At 35.0% G+C, this 22,499-nt stretch overlaps 1 protein-coding gene across 4 annotated transcripts in view; it reads left to right on the forward strand.

The window, feature by feature from the left end:
• The window catches only part of USP34 (ubiquitin specific peptidase 34), a 257,260-nt gene that overhangs the window by 168,419 nt on the left and 66,342 nt on the right, over nt 1-22,499 (forward strand). For all 4 annotated transcript variants that reach the window (XM_073897663.1, XM_073897665.1, XM_073897664.1 and 1 more), the window contains exons 34-41: nt 5,101-5,301; nt 7,888-7,970; nt 12,087-12,127; nt 12,257-12,381; nt 13,527-13,679; nt 14,559-14,663; nt 16,585-16,640; nt 16,738-16,858. In XM_073897663.1, coding sequence (XP_073753764.1) covers nt 5,101-5,301; nt 7,888-7,970; nt 12,087-12,127; nt 12,257-12,381; nt 13,527-13,679; nt 14,559-14,663; nt 16,585-16,640; nt 16,738-16,858 — 885 coding nt within the window. The remainder of the gene's footprint in view (nt 1-5,100; nt 5,302-7,887; nt 7,971-12,086; nt 12,128-12,256; nt 12,382-13,526; nt 13,680-14,558; nt 14,664-16,584; nt 16,641-16,737; nt 16,859-22,499) is intronic.

Genomic DNA, 22,499 nt, shown 5'->3' on the forward strand with positions numbered 1-22,499 from the left:
CCGGGACTCCAGGATCATGACCTGAGCCGAAGGCAGTCGCTTAACCAGCTGAGCCACCCGGGTGCCCAAAATTCAGCCTTTTAAAAAGCAGTGATTTTTAGTATATTTACAGAGTTGTACAGCTATTACTACTAATGCCAGAACAGTTTTATCCCCTCAAAAAAGAAACCCTACACTTATTCGCAGTCACTCCTCATTTTCCCTGAAACATTTCAGCCCTGGGCCGCCACTGATCTAATCTACTTTCTATCTCTATGGACTTGGCCTATTATGGACATTTCATATAAATGGAGCCATATAATATGTATATGGTCCTATGTGACTGGCTTCTTTCACTTAGCGTAATGTTAAGGTTCATTCTTGAAAGTAGTGTGTCATCTAAGGTCACAAATATTAATAACTATGTTTTCTTTTAAGAATTTTACAATTTTAGTTCTTAAACACTTAGGTCTTTGATCCATTTAAGTTAATTTTTTTGTGTGATAGTGAATTGAGATATGCTTTCCATGCAGTAGATAATGAACTCATTTTAAAAAGTATAGTTTAAGTTTTGAAAAATGTGTATACTTGTATAATCTGCCGACACAAACAAGATATAGAAATTTCTATTACCTCAGAAGTTCCACCCTGCTGCTTTTTTTTTTTTTTTTAAAAAGAGGGGGAGAGAGGGGGGGGGTAATGGGGGGGGGGAGGGGGGGGGAGGGAGAGAGAATCCTGAGCACCAGACACTGGGCTTGATCTCACAACCCTGAAATCATGACTTGAGCGAAAATCAAGAGTCAGACGCTTAACAGACTGAGCCACCAAGGCGCCCCTCCACCCTGGGTTTTTGTTTTTGTTTTTTACTATCAATTTCCCCCATTCTCCTAAGCAACCACTGATCTGCTTTTTGTTGTTATAGATTACATTTGCATTAATAGGATTCCATATAAATGGAATAAAGGGGTATGTGTCCTTTGTATCTGGTGTGTTCAACATGTATTTTGAGGCTAATGTTGCATGTATTGGTTGGTTGGTAGTTTTTATTGATGACTAGTATATCCCTTTATTAGGTATACTACTCCTTGCTTATCCATTCACTTATTGATGGACATTTGTGTTTCTGGTTTTGGGCTGTTATGGATAAAGTTAACAAACATTCATATTCCAAGTCTTTTTGTGTACATGTTTTTTTTCTCTTGGGTAAACACCAAGAAAAGAATTTGTTGAGTAGTACGGTAAATGTAAAATTGACTTTGTAAGAAACTGCTGAAGTGTTTTCCCAAGCAGCTGTACCATGCAACACATGAGAGTTCCAATGGCATCATATCCTTAGCAACAGTTGGTATGGTCAGTCTTTTTGAGTCTTTCTACTGGGTATGTAGTATTATCTCATGGTGCTTTTGCTTTTCATAATCTCTGGTGACTAGTGATGTTGAGTATCTATATATGTGCTTTACATGACTATGCTGGCTCGTTTTTTTGTTTTTTTGTTTTTTGTTTTTTACTCATGGTAAAATACATTTAACATTTACTATCTTAACCGTTTTTAAGTGTGCAGTTAACTGGTATTATATACCTTCCCCTTGTAGTGGAATTGTCACTACCATCCATCCCCATTACTATTTTCTTTTTTTTTTAAGATTTATTTATTTGAGAGAGAGCGTGCACAAAGGGAGAGTGAGAGGGAGAAGCAGACTCTCCTCCGAGCAGAGAGCCCAGTGCGTGGGACTCAATCCCAGGAACCTAAGATCATGACCTGAGCAAAAGGCAGATGCTTAACAGACTGAGCCACCCAGGCGCCCCTTTTTTCTTTTTTTTTTTTTTTAATGTTTTTTTTTTTTTAAAGATTTTATTTGTTTATTTGAGAGAGAGAGAATGAGAGAGAGAGAGAGCACGAGAGGGAAGAGGGTCAGAGGGAGAAGCAGACTCCCCGCTGAGCGGGGAGCCCGATGCGGGACTCGATCCCAGGACTCCAGGATCATGACCTGAGCCAAAGGCAGTCGCTTAACCAACTGAGCCGCCCAGGCGCCCCTATTTTCATCTTGTAAATTATACCTATTAAACAGTGACTCTCCATTCTCCCCTACCCCCATCCTGAGACAAACCACCATTATACTTTGTCTCCATGATTTTGACTACTCTGAGTACCTCCTCTAAGTGGAATCATATGGTATTTGTCTTTCTGTGACTAGCTTATTTCACTAGCAGAATGTCCTCTAGCATCATCCTTATTGTAGCATATTGCAGAATTTCCTTCCTTTTTAAGGCTGAATAATATTGTATGTAGTGTATATCACATTTTGCTTATCCATGCATTCATCAATGGATATGGGTTGCTTCCATAATCTCTCTATTCTGAGTAATGCTGCTATGAATATAGATGTATAAATATCTTTGAAACCCTTCTTTCAGTTCTTTTGGGTATATACCCAGGAGTGGAATTGCTGGCTCATATGGTAGTTATGTTTTCAGTTTTTTGAGGAACCACCATACAGTTTTCCATAGCAGCTATATCATCTTACATTCCTACCAGTAGTGCACAAGGGTTCCAATTTCTCTGTATATTTGCGAACACTTTTATTTTTTGTTATTTTGGTATTAGCCATCCTAATGGGTGTGATGTGGTATCTCATTGTGGTTTTAATTTGCATTTTCTTAACAGTGAAGTTGAGGACCTTTTCTTGTGCTCATTGGCCATTTATATATCATCTTTAGAGAAATGTCTTTTCAACTCCTTTGCTCGTTTTTGAATCAGGTTGTTTGCTTTTTTGGGTTTTAGAAGTACTCTATATATTGTGAATATTAATCCTTTCTCAGATACATAGTTTGCCAATATCTTCTCCCTTCTGTAGGTTGCCATTTTACTCTGTGAATACTCTTACGCACGAAATTTTTTAATTTTCATGAAGTCTAATGTGTGTCTCTTTTATTACCTATACCTTTGGTGTCCTATCCAAGAAATCATATGTCCAAATCCATTGTCATGAAGCTTTTATCCTGTTTTCTCCTAAGAATTTATTTTAGGTCTTATATTTAGGGCCTTGATTCATTTTGAGTTAATCCTTTTTATTTCTGTAGAATTGGGAGAAGAATTCCTACTTTTATTTCTGATTTTAGTAATTTCACTCTTCATTTTTTGGTTCTTTTAGCTAAAGAGTTGTCAGTTTTGTTCTTTTCAAAGAATAAACTTTGATTTACATCGATTTTCTTTCTTGTTTTTCTGTTTTCTTTAACTCTGTTCTTTATTATTTCTTTCATCTAGTTTTGGGTTTAGTTTGTTCTTTTTCTAGTTCTTAAGTTGGAAAGTTAGATTGTTGATTTGAGACCTTTTTATTTTTAATGTGTTTATAGTCCTCCATTCTTCTTTTCACTGCATCTCATAAGTTTCACATTGACCACAGTTTTTTTTTCCTTTCATGAAATGTCTGTCCATATCTTGCCTCCCCCCCCATTCCCCCTTTTCTTTCCTTTCTGATCTTAGTAAAGAGGTCTTTTTTTTTTTTCTTAGTTTGGACAAATTTTTCTGCTAGGTGTGTATGGGAATATTTGCACTTACTCTGTGGCTGACTTTTTCATTATTTTGACAGTGTCTTTTAAGCAGAGAAGTTTAAAAAAAAATTTTTTTTAAGATTTTATTTATTTGACAGAGAACAGCAAGAGAGGGAACACAAGTAGGGGGAGTGGGAGAGGGAAAAGCAGGCTTCCGTGGAGCATGGAGCCCGATGTGGGGCTCGATCCCGGGACCCTGGGATCATGACCTGAGCCAAAGGCAGACACTTAATGACTGAGCCACCTGGGCGCCCCAGAAGTTTTTAATTTTAACAGAATTTGTATCCTAAGAAGTCTTTGAAGTCCACAAGGATTTTCTCCTGTTTTTTCTTCTATAAGTTTTATAGTTATCATTTACATTTAGTTCTGTGATGCATTTTAAGTTATTTTTTGTATATGTAGAGTGAGGTTGAGGGGTTATTTCATTTATTTTTTTAATATGGCTATTCACTTTTCTAACACCATTTGTAGAAAGGACTGTTCTTAGGTTGTAGTATTGCTGAATCCCCTTCCCTGGTATATTGGTATAGCTATACAACTTGGCAGTGGGATTAGAAAGATAGGAAGAGAATAGTATGAAATTCTTACCTTGCACATAAATGATATTAATTTACTTAAAGGAAGTGTTTATATTTTTTTTTATTTTTGAAGATTTTATTTATTTATTTGACAGAGTGAGACACAGCAAGAGAGGGAACACAAGCAGGGGGAGTGGGAGAGGGAGAAGCAGGCTTCCCACTGAGCTGGGAGCCCAATGTGGGGCTTGATCCCAGGACCCTGGGATCATGACCTAAGCCGAAAGCAGGCGCTTAACGACTGAAACACCCAGGAGCCCCAAAGGACGTGTTTTTAAAATTTTAAAGTAGAGCTTTAAATCAGAAATGAAATTTTCATACTAAATAATATTTTACCAAATATTTCTTTTATTTAAATGTACTTACGTAAAATGCAAAATTTTCAGTTATTTTTTTAGAATTCTTTGGCTCCAGAATATTGGTTATATGCCACTTGCATTGAGAAACAAAATACTTTTTCTCTTAATTCATTTTGGGGGTAGGTAAATTATATCTTTGTTTACATTTTATTTATTTATTTAAAAGATTTTATTTATTTGACAGAGGGAGCGAGAGAGCACAAGCAGGGGGAACAGTAGAGGGAGAGGGAGAAGCAGGCTCCCTGCCAAGCAGGGAGCCCAATGTGGGGCTTGATCCCAGGGCCCTGGGATCGTGACCTGAGCTGAAGGCAGACATTTAACCATCTGAGCTTCCCAGGCACTCCACATTTTACTAATTTTTAAAAAATATGGTACATTCTGAGCAGTATATTTTTTAAAAATCCTATATCTGACATTTGTATGATGTTATTTCTTTACGTACCTAGATATTTTTTTGTCATTTTTATAAGATTGGATTGTTACTCCACATAGTACATGAGTAGTAAAATTTCTTTAGCACGTGGATAAAGTACTAGCTATAATTATTTTTACTTTCTGGCTTTCAATTTCAGGTTGTATAGTGGCCATGTTAAATTAACCAAAATAGGGAAATGACATTTTCTTCTTATCCACAGTGGCAGCTAGACTGTCTTGCTTGCTTGCTGAAGTTAATATGCCAGTTTGCAGTAGATCCATCCGATTTGGATTTAGCTTATCATGATGTCTTTGCCTGGTCTGGTATAGCAGAAAGCCATAGGAAAAGAACTTGGCCTGGTAAATCAAGAAAGGCTGCTGGTGATCATGCCAAGGGTCTTCATATACCAAGATTAACAGAGGTAAAGTACAGAAGTTACCATTAAATTGTAGTAATGAATTCTATTTGTGTTTTACAAAGTTAAAAATACATTAATGCATTAGAAATGCGATCCTAGATTACAGTATGACCTAACAACTGAAGTGATATCTTCATTTTTAATCCAATAGTAGTAATTATGAAATAGTAATTTTTTCAGTTCATTATCCAAATTGCAGGAGTGAATTGTATGCCATTCTAATGTTCTCCAGCTGTAGGATTTAGTTAATCATTTTATACCCAGTAATTTATATACTAAATTTGTGAGGGTCCATTTAGGGAAACAAACCACTCCAGGTATTTCAACAGAGGAGATTAAAATAAAGAATTGGTTTCACATGTCTGGATTGGGGGCTAAACATACAAAAAGAAAATGTTGAGGTAATCCAGACAGGTAACCATTCACCAGCCCTAGTGTTTGTGGAACAAGTGGAAAAAAGTTGGGGATATCAGAAATGAGGAGGTTATAAGGAAGGATCTTGTTGACCTGGGGTTTAGGCCTCTGAGGAAGGGGCTCTGCTACTATTTCTGAAATAATAATGGCTTCCCCTGGGTTGAGTACTTATAGTACAATGCTGACAGAAAAAGTAAGGAAGTAGTCTCTGTTACAGGTTGACAGAACCTCATAGGAAACCAGCTGGCAAGGGAGGAATTTAGTTTGTGATGTCCCAGCCCTAGAATCACAAAGCAAGTCTATAGAATGGTAGATTTAGAACTAAACAAAAATGGTACAATAACAAGCACATCTAGCAGTATAATTAGAATTCTGTCAGTGGTTCATGTGATCAAATATTTGCCCTTTGAATGGCTCCATCACTGAACTGGGAAGTGGGGAGAGATAAAGACAAGTTTTTAGTGAGATCTCTTACTCATTTGTAACCTTTTGAGAATAGCACCTTACCTCATAGCTGCCCAAGAAACAGCAGAGTAATGAGTTGTTTCTGATAGAGAAGTATTGTAGTGAAACATATGTTGGAAACTACTGGTGAAAATTGAAACCTGAAGGCTATTTCCCTTTCAGAATTTTGGGAGATTAAGTGGGACAAGTGACCTCTCCTAGGATTCTAAATCATTTATAGCTAATACAAGTAAAATAGAACTGTGGGGACTACAGTGTAATCTACATGTGTTCTACAGTGTTGCATATTGTCAGCTCCTTACTTTAACCTTGCATTGCTGTAATGTTTCCATTATTTCTTTTCCAGAATAGTCTTCCCAGGTTATAATTTAAAAACTCAAATTGATTGTGTTCTTTTCTGTTAACTCATTAAATTACTTCAAAGCTTTTGACCTTAATTAGTTATTTCCTCTTGAGATTTTAATAGTACAAATATAACAGACATAAAATACATGCACACATAAATTTTTAAAAGTTTTTTTTTAAATGTATGCAAGTACATGATTATTGACAATAATTCACAATATACAGGTGAGCCTTCCCTCCCAGTCATAGGTGCTTACCATTGATAGTTTTGTGTATTATCTTATTAGATTCTTTTCATTGCATATGCTGGTGTTGTTTTTATAGTTTAGAAAAGGTGCTTACTATATATATTTTCCCATTAGTTGATCATAATCAGAATTTAGTATGTTAAGCTTTTGGGGAGCAAAAATTTTTGTTATATGAATTCTAGAGACACAGTTACCCAGTTCTGATACTCTGTAGATAATGAGGAAGAACACTAGTTTGTTTTGGTTTTTTTTCGTAATTTACTGTCATGCATTATTTCATTTGTTCCCCTTAAAGCCCTTTCAAAAGGTTGAAATTTCAAGTCAGACTTTAAAATTTCCATCCTAAACGGCTTTCCTTGAAGCTGTCCTGATTTCACCAGGGATAGGTATAGTTGCTGCTCTCTTCTTCTGCTCATGTGGCACATTCTGTTACCTGTATTACAGTTCTTACTATGTTATCTGCTATACTGGACTCACATCTCCAGGATGGGAATAGTGCTTATAACATAAGTACCCAGTAGGGTTCTGATCTACAGAAGGGAGTCTGTAATTCTTTATTTACTTAAATTAGCAAATTATTTCTCCTATTATATAGAACTATATAGAACATAAAGAATTCCAGCTATATAGAAGAACTAGAACCTAAAAATCAAATACGTATTAACATCATGCACCTTGAAAGGTTGCAAACTAAATTTTGAACCTCAGGATTTTTAATCTAGAATCTGTGCCCTGTATTCATTTTTTTCTCTATTTCAGGATGGTTGAGATATCTGCCACTGGTTGGCTTTTTTCCCCTTATGTCAGAAGCAAAAAATGTTTAATTCTTGATCACCCCAATGAACCATTGACATGTGTAATATATTTTTTCACCCATAAAGAATTTATGGATCAGATACGAAGAATAGTTTTGCTTCTATATTTGTAAATTTTCTTTTTTTTTTTTAGTTGCTATTCTTAAGTTTGGTTATAAAATTCTGGTTTTCTAATATTGAGATTTTTACAATATATAATACTCCTTATCTTGTTATAGATAAAAAAGTAATTTGGAATCTTGGGTTAAAAGTGCATTTCTATGTTTGAGTGTATTTAAATTTTTAATGTTTTTGTTTTAAAGGTATTTCTTGTTCTTGTCCAAGGAACCAGTTTGATTCAGCGACTTATGTCTGTTGCTTATACGTATGATAATCTGGCTCCTAGGTATGAAGTTTTTACATAATTTTTGTATGTATTTGTACCAAGAATATAATGCTTGGAAACGTCATTTTGAAAAAATTTAAAGGCTAGCAGAAAAATTGTTAGGATATCTTAACTCATACTGTTCATCTTCATTTGTGTATTATCAACATTTTGCCAATTTTACTGCATAATCATGAGTGTGCATTTTCTGTGTGTTTGTGTGCATACATTTATTTACATATCTTCCTGAATTTTGTGAGAGTAAGTTTCAGATATCATGACCATTTACCAATAATACTTCAATACCAGGACATTTTCTTGATAATTTGAGTAAAATATAGAAAGTTTAACATTGCTCTGATAATGTTATTCAATGTACAGTTCACACTCATTCTCCCATTGATAGTCTTTATAATACTTTTTTTTCCTGATCCAGGATCGTGTACTTCATTTAGTTGTTATTTCTTCCATTTCCTTTTATCAGGGATATTTTGTTAGCCTTTCTCTCATGATACTGACATTTCTGAGTACTTCATGCCAGTTCTTTTATTTTTATTTTTTTTTTAAAGATTTTATTTATTTATTTGACAGAGAGAGACAGTGAGAGAGGGAACACAAGCAGGGAGAGTGGGAGAGGGAGAAGCAGGCTTCCCGCTGAGCAGGGAGCCCTGTGGGGGCTCCATCCCAGGACCCTGGGATCATGACCTGAGCCCAAGGCAGCCGCTTAACGACTGAGCCACCCAGGCGCCCCCAGGCCAGTTCTTTTATAAAGCATCTTTCAGTTTAGGTTTTCTGATTCTAGCAATTTTGATTGTTCTTCATGATTAAATACAGATGATGTATTTTTAGCAGGAGTACTCCATGAATAATGTGTCTTTCCCAGTACATCCTGCTGATGTCAATTGGTCCCATTATTAGTGATACTAATTTTTATTAGTTTATGTGGTTTCCTGCAGGTTTCTCTACAGTAACGTTGCTGATTTTTCCTATTTAAAAGTGACCCATGGGAAGCTGCTCCTCATAAAACTTTGGCTCATTGATTTTTAGCATTCTCTGATGATTCTTGTCTGAATTAAACATTAGGATATATTTGTAAAGTATTGATTTTCTGACTCTTAACCATTCCTTTTATGTTTATTGGTTGACATTCTATTATGAGGAAGAGCTTTCTCTTCCTCCCTTTTAGTTAGTATCAGTTTGAATTCATGTGGATTTTTTTTTCCACTCCATTTGTTGTAGTTCATGACTATTAATTACTATTCACTATACTCAAATTATACCTGAGTTGGCCTCCTCAAGCTTGCTCATGTGTCCTTTTGACAAATCCTTACTATTTGTGGTGGAAGAGAGGAGTCCTTTTTTATTTTTCCTGTCACTGTAAGATCTTCAAGGCATGTAGTTTCCTTACCTTAGTCCTGGAATCATCCATTTCTTTAAGAAGCCCTAGTTATGTGGTGGGAAACTTCCAAAAATATGGGCTCTTGGTGGACTCATTGCTACTGAGGTTTCCTTGCTTCTAGGCCCTTAGTGGACAGAGCTGGAAATATGTGTATATGAATATAGTTTGAGCATGTAATAATCCCATTTATTTGGGCTACAGTAGAGATTAAAAAAATGTATGAAATTTTGATACCGAAATTCAAGTGTGATAATTGCTGCCTGATACATATGACCATATGCCTTAAATAATCACATAAGTTATGTTAAAGTGTGTAAAATTAATTTCTGTGTATTCTGTAGGTGTTCCTTTTGAGCTGAAATTTGCCATTATACTTAAGTGATTTATAAAGCTAATGTAAACACGTTTGAAAGTGCTTGACCTTATTTGTGGCTAATAGCTAATAGCTGTTTTTAGATGCTTTTAAAAGTCACCTTCATAGGCAGTGGTTGCATATAAATAGCATGATTATTTTAAGATTATTTTATAATTTACCTTTCTTTTGTCTCTGTCTCAGTTGAATTCACATTCATTATTTGATCAATATCTGCTTTAGCCCACTAGACTCTAAGTTCTATATGAACGATATCTCATTTTTCTCACCATGGTATTTTTAGTGCCAGCACCTTATCTCATTATTTGTAAAACTTAGGAATGGACAACGTGTGGAAATGAAGAAAGTACTGTAAACATGCCTTTGATTTGTATGATAAAATACATTTTATACCCCAACCACCAATTAACTCTCCAGTTAAATAATTCTTAACTTTTTCTCTATGTCCTCACTAACCCACACTGTACTATCCCACATGCCATGATATATTTGAATTAACAAGGCCATTCAGTAACTGTTTTAGTTTGCTTTTATTTCTTGTGAATCAAGATACATTCACTTGACTTTGTTAACCTCACACAAGGAAAAAAAAATGTGCAGGTTTGATACCAGCTACTGCTGTTCAAGCTGGTTCATTCTGTGGCAATTCTTGTTTTTCATTCTACTAGTTCCATTCTTCAAGAACTTTTTATCATCTTTGTAATGTGAGCCCCCTCCTCCTGCCCCCCCATTCCTGTTTTCACCTGTGTGCCTGTTCATGCCCTGTTATCTTTTCCTTAGGCCCCCACCTTGATTCATAGGGTGCCAGGTTTATATCAATTAAGGCAGCTTGAGGATACTTTTTGCCTGTGTTATCAAGAAATTTTTTCTTTTTAAAGATTACGTATTTGAGAGAGCACGTGCGTGCGCATGCATACGCACGCGAGCAGGAGCTGAGGGGTGGGGCAGAGGGAGAAGCAGACTCCCAGCTGAGCAGGGAGCCCGAGGCGGGGCTTGATCCCAGGACTCTAGGGTCATGACCCAAGTGGAAGGCAGATGCTTAACTGAGCCCCCAGGTGCCCCATCAAAAATCTTCTAATGCTACATATTTAAAAGGTAGATGGGTAGGTCATTGGTAAAGTTGGTTATACCAGTATGATAATAACTGAAATGAAATATGGACACATATATGATTTATAAGTTTTAACTTCTTAGTACTAAATTTTTACTTTTATTTTTTTAAAGATTTATTTGAGAGAGAGAGAGAGAAAGCATGCGAATGAGCGTAGGGAGTGGGGAAGGAGAGGGAAAGAGAATCTTAAGCAGACTGCATGCTGAGGACAGAGCCCGGAGGCAAGGCTCAATCTCACTACCCTGGGATCACAACCTGAGCTGAAACCAAGAGTGGGATGCTTAACTGATTGCACCACCCAGGTGCCCCAGTACTTTTTACTTTAAATCAATAATGTGGATGAATCTTGCTTTTTGAGACTTTGAAAGGTGTTTTTCTTAATTATAACAAAGTGAGGATGCTAGAGATCAGTGCTTTTCTTTTTTTAAACAATTTATTTGTAAGACAGATAATCCCCATTTATTGGTTTTGTTAAAATGAAAGTTTTTAATACTTTAAATTGAAGTAATACATTTTCCACTGAAGTAACTAAATGTGTGGAGAAAAATGGATGTAAAATAATACAGAATTAAATTAGTTTTCTCTACTTTTTAGTAATTTGCTTTTAACCATTTCTGATAGAAACTGGCATTAACAGTATTAAAGGAAGGGCATTGTGTGTCAGTGTATGATTTTATTTTTAAAATTAGAAGTCTGAGATTTAGAATCTAAACCATTATAACCTTTGTTTGTAATACACATCTCTTTAGTAACTAAATCTTTTTTTTATGAGATTTTATTTATTGATGTGAGAGAAAGTGGGAGAGAGAGAGTGTGAACATGAGCAAACAGGGAGGAGAAGGAGAGGGACAAGCAGACTCCACACTGATTACAGAGCCCGATGTGGGGGGCTCAATCGCATGACCCTGAGATCAGGACCTGAGCTGAAACGAGTTGGATGCTTAACTGACTGAGCCACCCAGCTCACCCATCATGAGCACTCCTTGAGAGTTCTCTTATTTCAGTCAATACTGTATTCACTCAGATATTGTTTGTTAAATCTGAACAGTCAAATGGAGTGGTTTGTAATATTTTACCAGTGTTTCTTTAAAAGATAAAGACCATAGGAAACATATTTTTCTTAAAATTTATTCTCTTTTTGTGGAGAGTACATTGTGTAAACTTTAAAGGATATGTGGTAATAAATTGAGTCATTAATATTTTATTGCTAAAATTAATTAGTGGTGGTGGATTTTTTTTTTTTTTACTTTTCAGAGTTTTGAAAGCCCAGTCCGATCACAGGTCTAGGCATGAAGGTAAGTAAGGGTTCCACAAAGTTAATTTTTAATAGAGATTTGCATAATTAGATAATATTTAATAATGAATATTGTGTTTTCTTTACAGCACAAGTCTTATAGTCATACTTTTTTCTTATTTCTCTTTAGTTTCACATTATTCAATGTGGCTCTTGGTGAGTTGGGCACATTGCTGTTCTTTAGTGAAATCTAGCCTTGCTGATAGTGACCATTTACAAGACTGGTTAAAGAAATTGACTCTCCTTATTCCTGAGGTAAGATAAAGATTGAAAATCAGTACTATTATTCTTCATATTTTTTTTACAGTATTTGCATTGATAATAAAAAAAGCTAATGGAAACGATTCCATAAATATATCCCATTACCTGGAATGTACTTATTAAACAATTTCAGATGTACAGTGTTTTGAACTTTGTACACTTAAATGTGAATGTTAAGAGGCTTTAACCATAGGAAACAAATTGAGGGTTGCTGGAGGGGAGGGGAGTGGGGGGATAGATAACTGGGAGGGATGGGCATTAAGGAGGGCATGTGGTGTAATGAGCACTGGGTGTTATATGCCACTGATGAATTACTGAACTCTCCCTCTGAAACTAATACTATATGTTAATTGAATTTAAATAAAAATGCAAAAAATTGTGAATATTAAATAGTCAAGAGCATTCATATTTCTCTTTCTCTGAAATAAAACCATGATTATTTTGTTTTGGAGTTTTGAAAATTTTTTTCTGAGAAGGGCCAGAGTGTTTATTTTGGTAATTTATATTTTAGAGGAAGCTTCTTTTCCTTTTTCTATTAGAGTGTATCCTTAGACACAAGAGATAAGTCAAATATATTTTTGTTCCAATATCAACACTAAAGTCAGTCATACCCTTGCTAAAACATTTAGCCACAATAGTTAAAATAGTTACATCTTTTTTAGGCAGCATTATCTTAGTACATTTAAGCTCTGAGTTGAATGCATATGTATTCTTGTTCTGGCTGTGTCACAGGTAATGATTGTGACATTTGGGCAAGTCCTGTAGAAACTGTAAAATGTTTTGGTATAAGTACTGTCTAAATTGCTTCTTGTTCTGCAAATATTTTATCCTCTTATTTAGTTTTGTAAGTAAATTATTATTAATATCCTCTCCTTTGTCCCTTTTGTATTTGTTGTTATTGTTATATTTATTTGGTTTTCTTCATGTCCATATTTGGGAATTTCTAACGTTTCTACATAGTACTGTATACTTTGGGGGTACTTTATTTGATCAGATTTAACGTGCATGAGTATATGATCAGAACATTGCATTTAAAAAAATATTACTAAAGAAACTATGTAACATGTTATTTCTGCTGACATTGATTTTAACTTTTTAATACTTAACTCACTATCTTTGGAACTTGCTTTTTCATATAGACTGCAGTCCGTCATGAGTCTTGCAATGGTCTTTATAAGTTATCTCTGTCAGGGCTGGATGGAGGAGACTCAATCAATCGCTCTTTTCTGCTATTGGCTGCTTCAACGTTGTTGAAATTTCTTCCTGATGCTCAAGCACTCAAACCTATTAGGGTAAGATTTTACTGTGTTTAGGAGCAGTTTCTATTTCTGCAATTTTCTTTGCCCCAGCTTTTTATCATTGTATTACATACTTGCAGTAATTTTGAGTACTTGTTTACTGTATGTAGTTTTACCAAGAGAATAGTTAATACAGTTCTTAAAGTGACAGCATTGTGGACACATTGTGTCCATGTTACACCTAGGAATGGAGTTTTGGAAATAGCATTTGTTCTTACTAAAATTGAATGATAAAAACATCGTAAGTGTAGCTTTCTTCTCATTCAGTCACACAGATTTTTTTTAATCTTTATGATATTCTGAATTTTGAATTCCCTTTCCTGCTCCAGTGTATACCTTGTAAAAAAAGCCTTCTACCACATAATAAATTCAGAGCTCATTAAATAAATTCTACTAATCCCAGATATATGATGCATTGTAGGATTTACTTTTTCCTCCTCCATGTTTACCTGTCATCAAGTATGTAAGATATGTAATGTGTTTTTTATGTTTTGGATTTCAAAACTATAATAGACCATTGCATTTGGGTAGATTTATATAAACTTACATTCTATAGGTTTCTTTTGTTGACACACGTTTTCATTGAATTCTTCGTTTCTGTCACGTTATTTAGCATTGTATGTTACTCATGTAATGACTTTCTGAGTGGGTTATAAGAAATTTGAGGGTAATACTTTATACTATTCACTTATGGGCCTAGTTATTCTAATTTTATAGAAGCTAGAAGTGTTCTTCCCATTTTTTGTTAAATTTTGAATACTGTTTGTATAGGGATTTAATTTTTTCATAAGGTCTGTAGTTTCTTAAATGTATTGTAATTTTGTTATTCCCCTTTTTAAAATGTTTTCACAAAATTAAATTTTTTTTTTATAGATAGATGATTATGAAGAAGAACCAATGTTAAAACCTGGATGTAAAGAGTATTTTTGGTTGTTGTGCAAATTAGTGGACAACATACATATAAAGGATGCTAGTCAGGTATGTTCAGAAAATGATACATTAACTTGTATGATGGTGGATGGATCATGCTCATGTATGTTTATGACTTTATATAAGCCCTTATTTTTAAGGGCATTTTTTATCATTCTATAAGGGTTGAGAATGCCATAATTATTTTACTGTAGACCTTTTGTTTTGCTCTAAATTCCTTTCTTCTTTTTACTTTGACCTTTGTTGAAATGTCTTCATCTGGTACCTATAAGTAATTTCCTGTTTCTTCTGAGTAAGATTTGTAGATATAAAATGTTACTTGGAATGTGAAATTTGGGCTTTAAATGTAAATATACAAAGTTTTGTAATAGCATATGGGTTTGGAGTTTTGGATATGTAAAATAAAATTGCAATTCAAATAGAATTTATTTTAAGCTTAAGAAACCATTAACTTACTGATCTACTAATTTTCTTAGACAAATAGTTTCAAATAGATGTTTAAAATAAGTTAATTTCGAAGACAAACTTGCCACATAAGTTTTTTCTCGTTCATAAACCGAGTAAGCTGAAATGCATCTAAGTGTTCTCAAAAAATGAGAAACACTTTAAGAAGATACATTTAGATATTTAGGAAATATTTTCTCTTTAAAAAAAAAAGGAAATATTTTTTCTTTTTTAAATGTATTTTAATCTAAGGGTGCCTGCCTGGCTCAGTCAGTACAGCATGCAACTCTTGATTTTGGGTTGTAAATTCAAGCCCCACAGTGGGTGTAGAAATGACTTAAAAAGTCTTAAAAAAATGTATTTTAATTCAAGTGCATTTTATATACTTTACAGTTTAAAAAATCCTATAGTATTTGTACTTTCTACTTTCAAGGAGCAGTGTACATTGAATTCTTAAAGTACTTTTCATTTGAGAAATAGTTACAAATGTTGAATGTTTTACTTGATTATTCATGAAATACTGATGTCAGATAAACATTGATTTTTTTTTTTTTTTTTAAATCTTGGGTTACCCATTTAAGGTAGGAATCTAATATTGCTTGCTTGCCAGTCAACATCATTTTTTCTTAGAGATATGAATTTCTTTGAGAATCCTCTTAAGTTTTGTGAAATGTTTCAGTTTGTTGCTCAGTTATAATGAAAAGTTAAATTTTTTGGAACTGTACCTTGAAATTTATTTATTTTTTTGAGAGCAAGAGCACATGCACCAGTGAGGTGGGCACGGGTGGGGAGAAGGGCAGAGGGAAAGATAGAGAATCTTAAGCAGACTCCATACGCAGCACGGAGCAGATGGCGGGGCTCAATCTCATAACTGAGATCATGACCTGAGCTGAAACCAGGGGTTGTAAACTTAACCGTTGAGCCACCAGACAGCCCCTCCCCCTTAAATTTGTTTTTTAAAGCCTAGTTTAAAGGTGGTGTTAAAAACAAACCTTAGTGGGCAAATTGACTGGTAATGCGAACTATATCTCAATAAAATTGTTATAGAGAAAATAAAACAACAAACCTTTGTATCTCCTCCATACATTACTATGACTATCATAATTTACTACTGACATTCCATGGATTCTTTTTTTTTTAAGATTTTATTTACTTAATTTGGGAGAGAGTGAGCGAGAGAGAGAGCAAAGCCAGGGAGTGAGGCAGAGGGAGAAGCAGACTCCCCGCTGAGCAGGGAGCCCAATGCGGAGCTCGATCCCAGGACCCCAGGATCATGACCTGAGCCGAAGGCAGACGCTTAACTGACTGAGCCACTCATGCAGTACCCCATGGATTCTTTTTTAAAGGACTGTCAATGATGAGTTTATAACTATCAAAGACTAGCAGTATTACTTATAATTTAATTAGTATGTTAATGCATTTGGGAGAACCAAATTCTTGTTACTTACAGGGGAAGGATATTTTTTGTTTTAGTAATCTCTGCCTACTAAACACTTTGAATTTTGTATTTTCTCTTTGTTTTAAGACCACACTCCTTGACTTAGATGCTTTGGCACGACATTTGGCTGACTGTATTCGAAGGTAAAATTTGATGTGGAATTGACAATTTTATCGTTGAGGAAACATAAAGGACATAAGTATGTGAACTATCTTGTTTTGCTTGTGTTCTTTTTTGTAGCAGGGAAATCCTTGATCATCAAGATGGTAATATAGAAGATGATGGGCTTACAGGACTTCTAAGGCTTGCAACGAGTGTTATTAAACACAAACCACCCTTTAAATTTTCCAGAGAAGGACAGGTAGGTATTAAGACATCTAAATGTCTGAATGAAATATGATTGAAATTTTTTTTGTGGTTGCATTGTATGTGGGTACATTAAATTTTCTTAAACATGCAAACATAAAGCTTGCTAGAACTTTGTTATTGGTAGGAAAAGAGAGCATTGAATAAAATGAACCCTAGAAATACTAATGCTAAGCTTATATGCAGAAAAAATTTTAATTCCTATGACTTGTACATAGAAAGGCAACCTCTACAATTTCTGTAGGGTTGAATATTTTGAATTAATAATTTACGCAGAATTAATAAGTAGTCATAGAGTACCTGTCTGACTGTTTTCGTGTTTTAGAAGCCCATTTGACATGAAATCTGAATATTTGGTAACACCTAAGCACTCTGTACCCATAAATTCCTAATTACTCTTCAGATTAAATTATTTACTCTGCCATTAGCACTTTTGTCATTGCCTGCATTGAGGGAGTTAGTTTTGGTTTGGAGGGTTGTTTTCTTGAGGTCAGTAATTGTGGTAGGAAACACAGGAATAACCAGAAGGATGGAAAATAATCCTCAAGGGCATAGAGTTGGGGATTCTGGAGATAAGGTGACAGTCTTAACTATCTTAAATCTGTACTACTTCCCCTATTTGACAAAGCCCCTTTTTGTGCTATTTTTCTAGGTCATTTTTAAATTTTTCCTGTACTCACTGGGAATAATTTGATTGATTTAGTTTTGCTGGTTGAAGTACTATGTTACAGAAGCCAGTCTATAACTTTTATTCTAAAATATAAATATATTGATTTTTTTTTTAAGATTTTATTTATTTATTTGAGAGAGAGAGAATGAAAGATAGCACGAGGGGGAAGAGGGTCAGAGGGAGAAGCAGACTCCCCGCCGAGCAGGGAGCCCGATGTAGGACTCGATCCCGGGACTCCAGGATCATGACCTGAGCCGAAGGCAGTTGCTTAACCGACTGAGCCACCCAGGCGCCCGAGAATGTTTCTAATATCTGAGTTTGTCAGATATCCCTACATGTGATAGCGATAGCTGAGACATGCCTTACATGTGAAGTCTTTGCCAGTCTCACTTTTGCTTTAGTTTTATGTCTTTGGTTTTTGTTGAAGATGAGTGTCTTTTTATGTACGTATTGTCTATTTGTGTTAACTTGTGAATTTTCTTTTTATAATCTGTGTATCTTTTGTCATTTTTCTTCTCATTTGTCAAAGTCTGAATTTTGAAAATATTAAAAAGAATTTAATATTCTTTTTCTGTCCTCTTTTCCAGAATTCTTGTTTTTTGCTTATTTATTTTATATTTATTTATTTTTTATTTATTTGACAGAGAGAGACACAGCAAGAGAGGGAACACAAGCAGGGGGAGTGGGAGAGGGAGAAGCAGGCTTCCCGTGGAACAGGGAGCCTGATGTGGGGCTGGATCCCAGGATCCTGGGATCATGACCTGAGCCGAAGGCAGACGCTTAACGACTGAGCCACCCAGGCACCCCTGCTTATCCTTGTTTCTTAAAGACTACTTGTTTTTTTTCTTCTGGGTCTTGTTTATTATACAAATAATAATCTTAGGCAAAGTTTTGAGCCCTTATAAAGGTAGATGTTGTTGTTAGACCCCATTTTGACAAATGATGAAATTAAGCGATAGACAGGTTAAGCAACTTGCCTCACTGAGGTTACTCATACTCTTCACTTAGCTGACCTTCTAACCACTATGCAATACTGGCTACAGATGTTAAAATCCTAAACATATGGCTCTATGGTTTGCTTTCTTCACCACCTTAGAGAGTCTCCATATTAATATATGCTATATCAGGTTAATTCATTCTTTTTAACAACTGCATAGTTGTGTGTGTGTGTGTATGTGTGTATTTTAATGTTTTAAGATTTTATTCATTCATTTGATAGCATAAGCAGGGGGAGAGGAGAAACAGGCTCCCCACTGAGCAAGGAGGCCGATGCAGGGCTTGATCCCAAGACCCTGGGATCATGACCTGAGCTGAAGGCAGACACTTAACCAACTGAGCCACCCAGGCACGCCCCCCCCCCTTTTTTTAACAAGAGGAATATTTTGGGAGCATGCTAGTTTTTTCTTTTGTTTCCTTTTTTTTTACGATTTATTTGAGAGAGTGAACAAGTGAGAGCATGAGCAGGGGAAGGAGCAGAGGGAAAGGGAGAAGCAGCCTCCCCACTGAACAGGGAGCCCAACGTGGGGCTCGATCCTGGGACCCTGGGATCATGACCTGAGCCAAAGGCAGATGCATATATATCCAGCTCTTACAGATGAAAATTGTCTTATACTCTTACAGTGATATTGTAGTGAAGATGTTTATACATCTGTCACTTAGGAAATCTGTAGGAAAAAACTCTGGAAGTAGAATTGCTGGTTTACAGGGTTGTACCTTTTTGACTTTGGTCGTTATAACCATGTTGCTTTCTCTGGATGCTGAGCCAATTTATTGCTCCTACACTGTATGTCGATGAGTGCCATTTTGTCATATTCTCACCAACCCAGTATAATATCATACATTTCATTTCTGCCAGTCCAACAGGGAAAAACATTCTCCTAGTTTTCCTTTTTGTAATTATGAGTAAGGTTGAGCTTCTTTGCATGTGTTGGAAAACCATTTTTTTGTGTTATCTTTTCTCTGATCTAGACTCTAGGTAGAGAAGTGGGAAGGCAAATGTGTTGGGAATCTAGCTAGGAATCAGTGGTTCTGGAGAGGGGTGATGGTGAAAAGTGTTTGGATTTGGGATATTTATTGAAGAAGGTAGAGCTCACAGACTTAAATTTGGATAGAATTGTGAGGTGGGAGAGGAGAAAGACTCCTCAGGTTTAAGCCTGAGAAACTAAATGAATGATAATTCCATTTACTAAGAAGGGGAAATCTCTAGATAGATCATTTTTGGGGAGAAGTGAGGGTGTCAGAATCAAGCCTATTTTGGACATGTTAAATAGGAAATGTCAATTAGATATGCAAGTGTAGGTGTTTAAGGCAGTTGGTTTGGTGTAATACTAAGAAAAGTTTTATTTATATTTAAAATAAGTTTTCTACTTTAATGACTTTTATTATTTAAGAATTCTTAAAAATTTCATTGAGAATTTACTTTAGTTCGGGAATCAGTTAACATTTTCTGTAAAGAGCCTTACAGTAAATATTTTAGGGTATGCAGGCTAAAAATGGTCTCTTTCACCACCATCACCACTAGTACTACTGCGTTCCTTCCTCTTCATGCCCTCTTCCTCCATTTTTCTAATTCCCTTTTAAAAATATAAACCTCATTCTTATCTCTACCACATTGCATAGTATCTAACAACAAATATATACTGAACAGACTAATGATTAAGACTCAATCCTGATTCTTAAGAACTGACTGTGTATTTTTTAAGAACAGACAATTTAATGGTTCATTTTTTTCAGCAGGTAATTATTGAGAAACCTGCCTTACTCAAAATTTGTATGTACCTTCACAAATAATGGCTGCTCAGGATTTACCATTAGTGTTAAAAAAAAAAAAAAAAAAGACTATTAAAGGGATACCATCAGGGATGTGAGGATCACAAAGCATTGACATGATTAGGAAAGGCTTTGAAGAAGATATAGCTTTTATAATACAGGATAAAGGGATTTTGGTTTTTCTTTTTCTTTTTTTTTTAAGATTTTACTTATACCGACTGAGCCACCCAGACGTCCCCAGGATAAATTTTTTAAAGTAGAAAAGTAAAACATTTTAAGTCCTAGAAAAGAATACGAGTAAAAATAAAGTGATAGGAACCACTGGATATGTGTAGGAAGTTCAGGGATTAGTTCAGCTTGACTTGAGTTTGAAGAAGTATAGGAGGTAACTTTGGGAAGCTAGAAGGTAGGTCATCTCTTGAGTTCACAGGAAATTATTTTTATATGTCCATGCAGTAAAACAAAAGCATTACTTTTGTAGTTTTAAAAAGGGAGTCTTTAAAGTGTTTGATCCAGTCAAATAACGTCAGGAATGTGCATTAGCAAAATACCTGGTGACAAATTAAGAGCCAGCAGAGTACAGAGTAGTCTTCAAACCTTTATTGCTCACATAGTCTTGTGCTCGCTTCGGCAGCACATATACTAAAATATTGCTCACGTAGTCTTTAAAGAATTTTGGGAAACGTAGGTGTCCTCGCACAGATTTTTAGACTTTAAAACATTTCTAGATTTTTTAACTCTGTTTTTTAAATTTTAAGTTTTTATTTTAGTTCTAGTTAACATAGTGTTACATTACTTTCAAGTGTACAGTATAGTGATTCAGCAATTCCATGTTTCATTTATTGCTCGACACAAGTACACTCCTTAATCCCCATCAACTCTGTATTTTTAAAGAATATAATTTCCAGGAATTTGTTAAAACTGAAAAAAAAATTTAATTAAAAAATATAATTAATATAAAAATACTATGACCTCATGGTGTTGTCCAAAGTTTCTTCTGTATTTAATTATCATTACATTACATTTATTTGGATATGGGCAATCAAAGCAATATAAATATCCTTTTTTCATATACACAGCAAACTTTAAGTAAAAGCTCTTTTTAGTAACATATTTTATAGAAGGAAATTTGTATCTTCATCAAATGTCAAAAGTCCGTCTTCTAGCATTGAAAGTAGTTGGCAGTCTACGGCAATAATTTTGTCAAGCTTTCTGTTTACATTTTTTCAGTCTCAAAAATAGAAGGAACTGTATTCATGATATATTTTTATAGAGTCTGTTGTTTGCAATTTGATTAGTAAGAACAGAATGGGTTTAGGATGTCTCATTTTTCTCTGAAACTTACAGTCTTTTCTTTGTTATATCTGGGTCGAAGTTGTTTCAGCATGGTTGTTGCTTTATATGATTGTAGAGATTTCCTTCTCATGTGCTGGGTGGCAAGTAAGTCATGTAAGTCTCGTAAGTCATCCTCGCAGGAGGTGAAGAATTCCCAAAGGGGACTTTTTCTTAAAAGACTCAAAGCCTCAGACTCGAAGGTCAACAAGAAAACAGTGAGCCCAGTTGGCTCTGTGGATACTGGCATGTTTTATTCACCAGCCTCAGAGTTGTTGAGGGTCTTCTTTGCATTCCATGTCTGATCACCAAGTAGTGTTAACCTTAGAAAAAAAAAACTGCCAGTTATTTTACCAGCAAAAATGAGTTTATTTGCGAATAGCAGAGACTTGCAACCCAGTGCATGCGCTCTTCTGCAGAACCAGAGGCAAGTCCAAATATACCTTAAGTTTTGCCAGAGAAGTATGAAACATTAAAACGAAATTTAGTTGAAAATGAATGTATTAACAAGAAGGATGGGCCTTTTAAAATTAATTCATATACTTATAGGTGGATATTACTTGTTAATGAGGTCGAATGTGTGTTCATTAATTCTCTTCCTACTTTATATTTTTATAATATAGATTCTGGGAAACTTTATTTACATAATGGAAATGTAAACTTTGTTCACATGTTTACAGTGGAAATGGAAATTTTATTTTAACAGTGTTCTTTAATCTTTGAATTTTTCTGAATTACATATTAAAAATCACACTGATCTATTATCAGAAACTATTTTTAGTATTCTCTCAGCAGTTTGAGATCCTTTTTTCTGTGAAGTATACCAGAATGGTTTTACCATTATTTATCAAATGGACATATTGTG

The sequence above is a fragment of the Callorhinus ursinus genome, unplaced genomic scaffold (assembly GCF_003265705.2).
Source record: "Callorhinus ursinus isolate GAN/ISIS: 27379988/994484 unplaced genomic scaffold, GSC_fseal_2.0 scaffold10, whole genome shotgun sequence".
Lineage (NCBI taxonomy): Eukaryota > Metazoa > Chordata > Mammalia > Carnivora > Otariidae > Callorhinus > Callorhinus ursinus.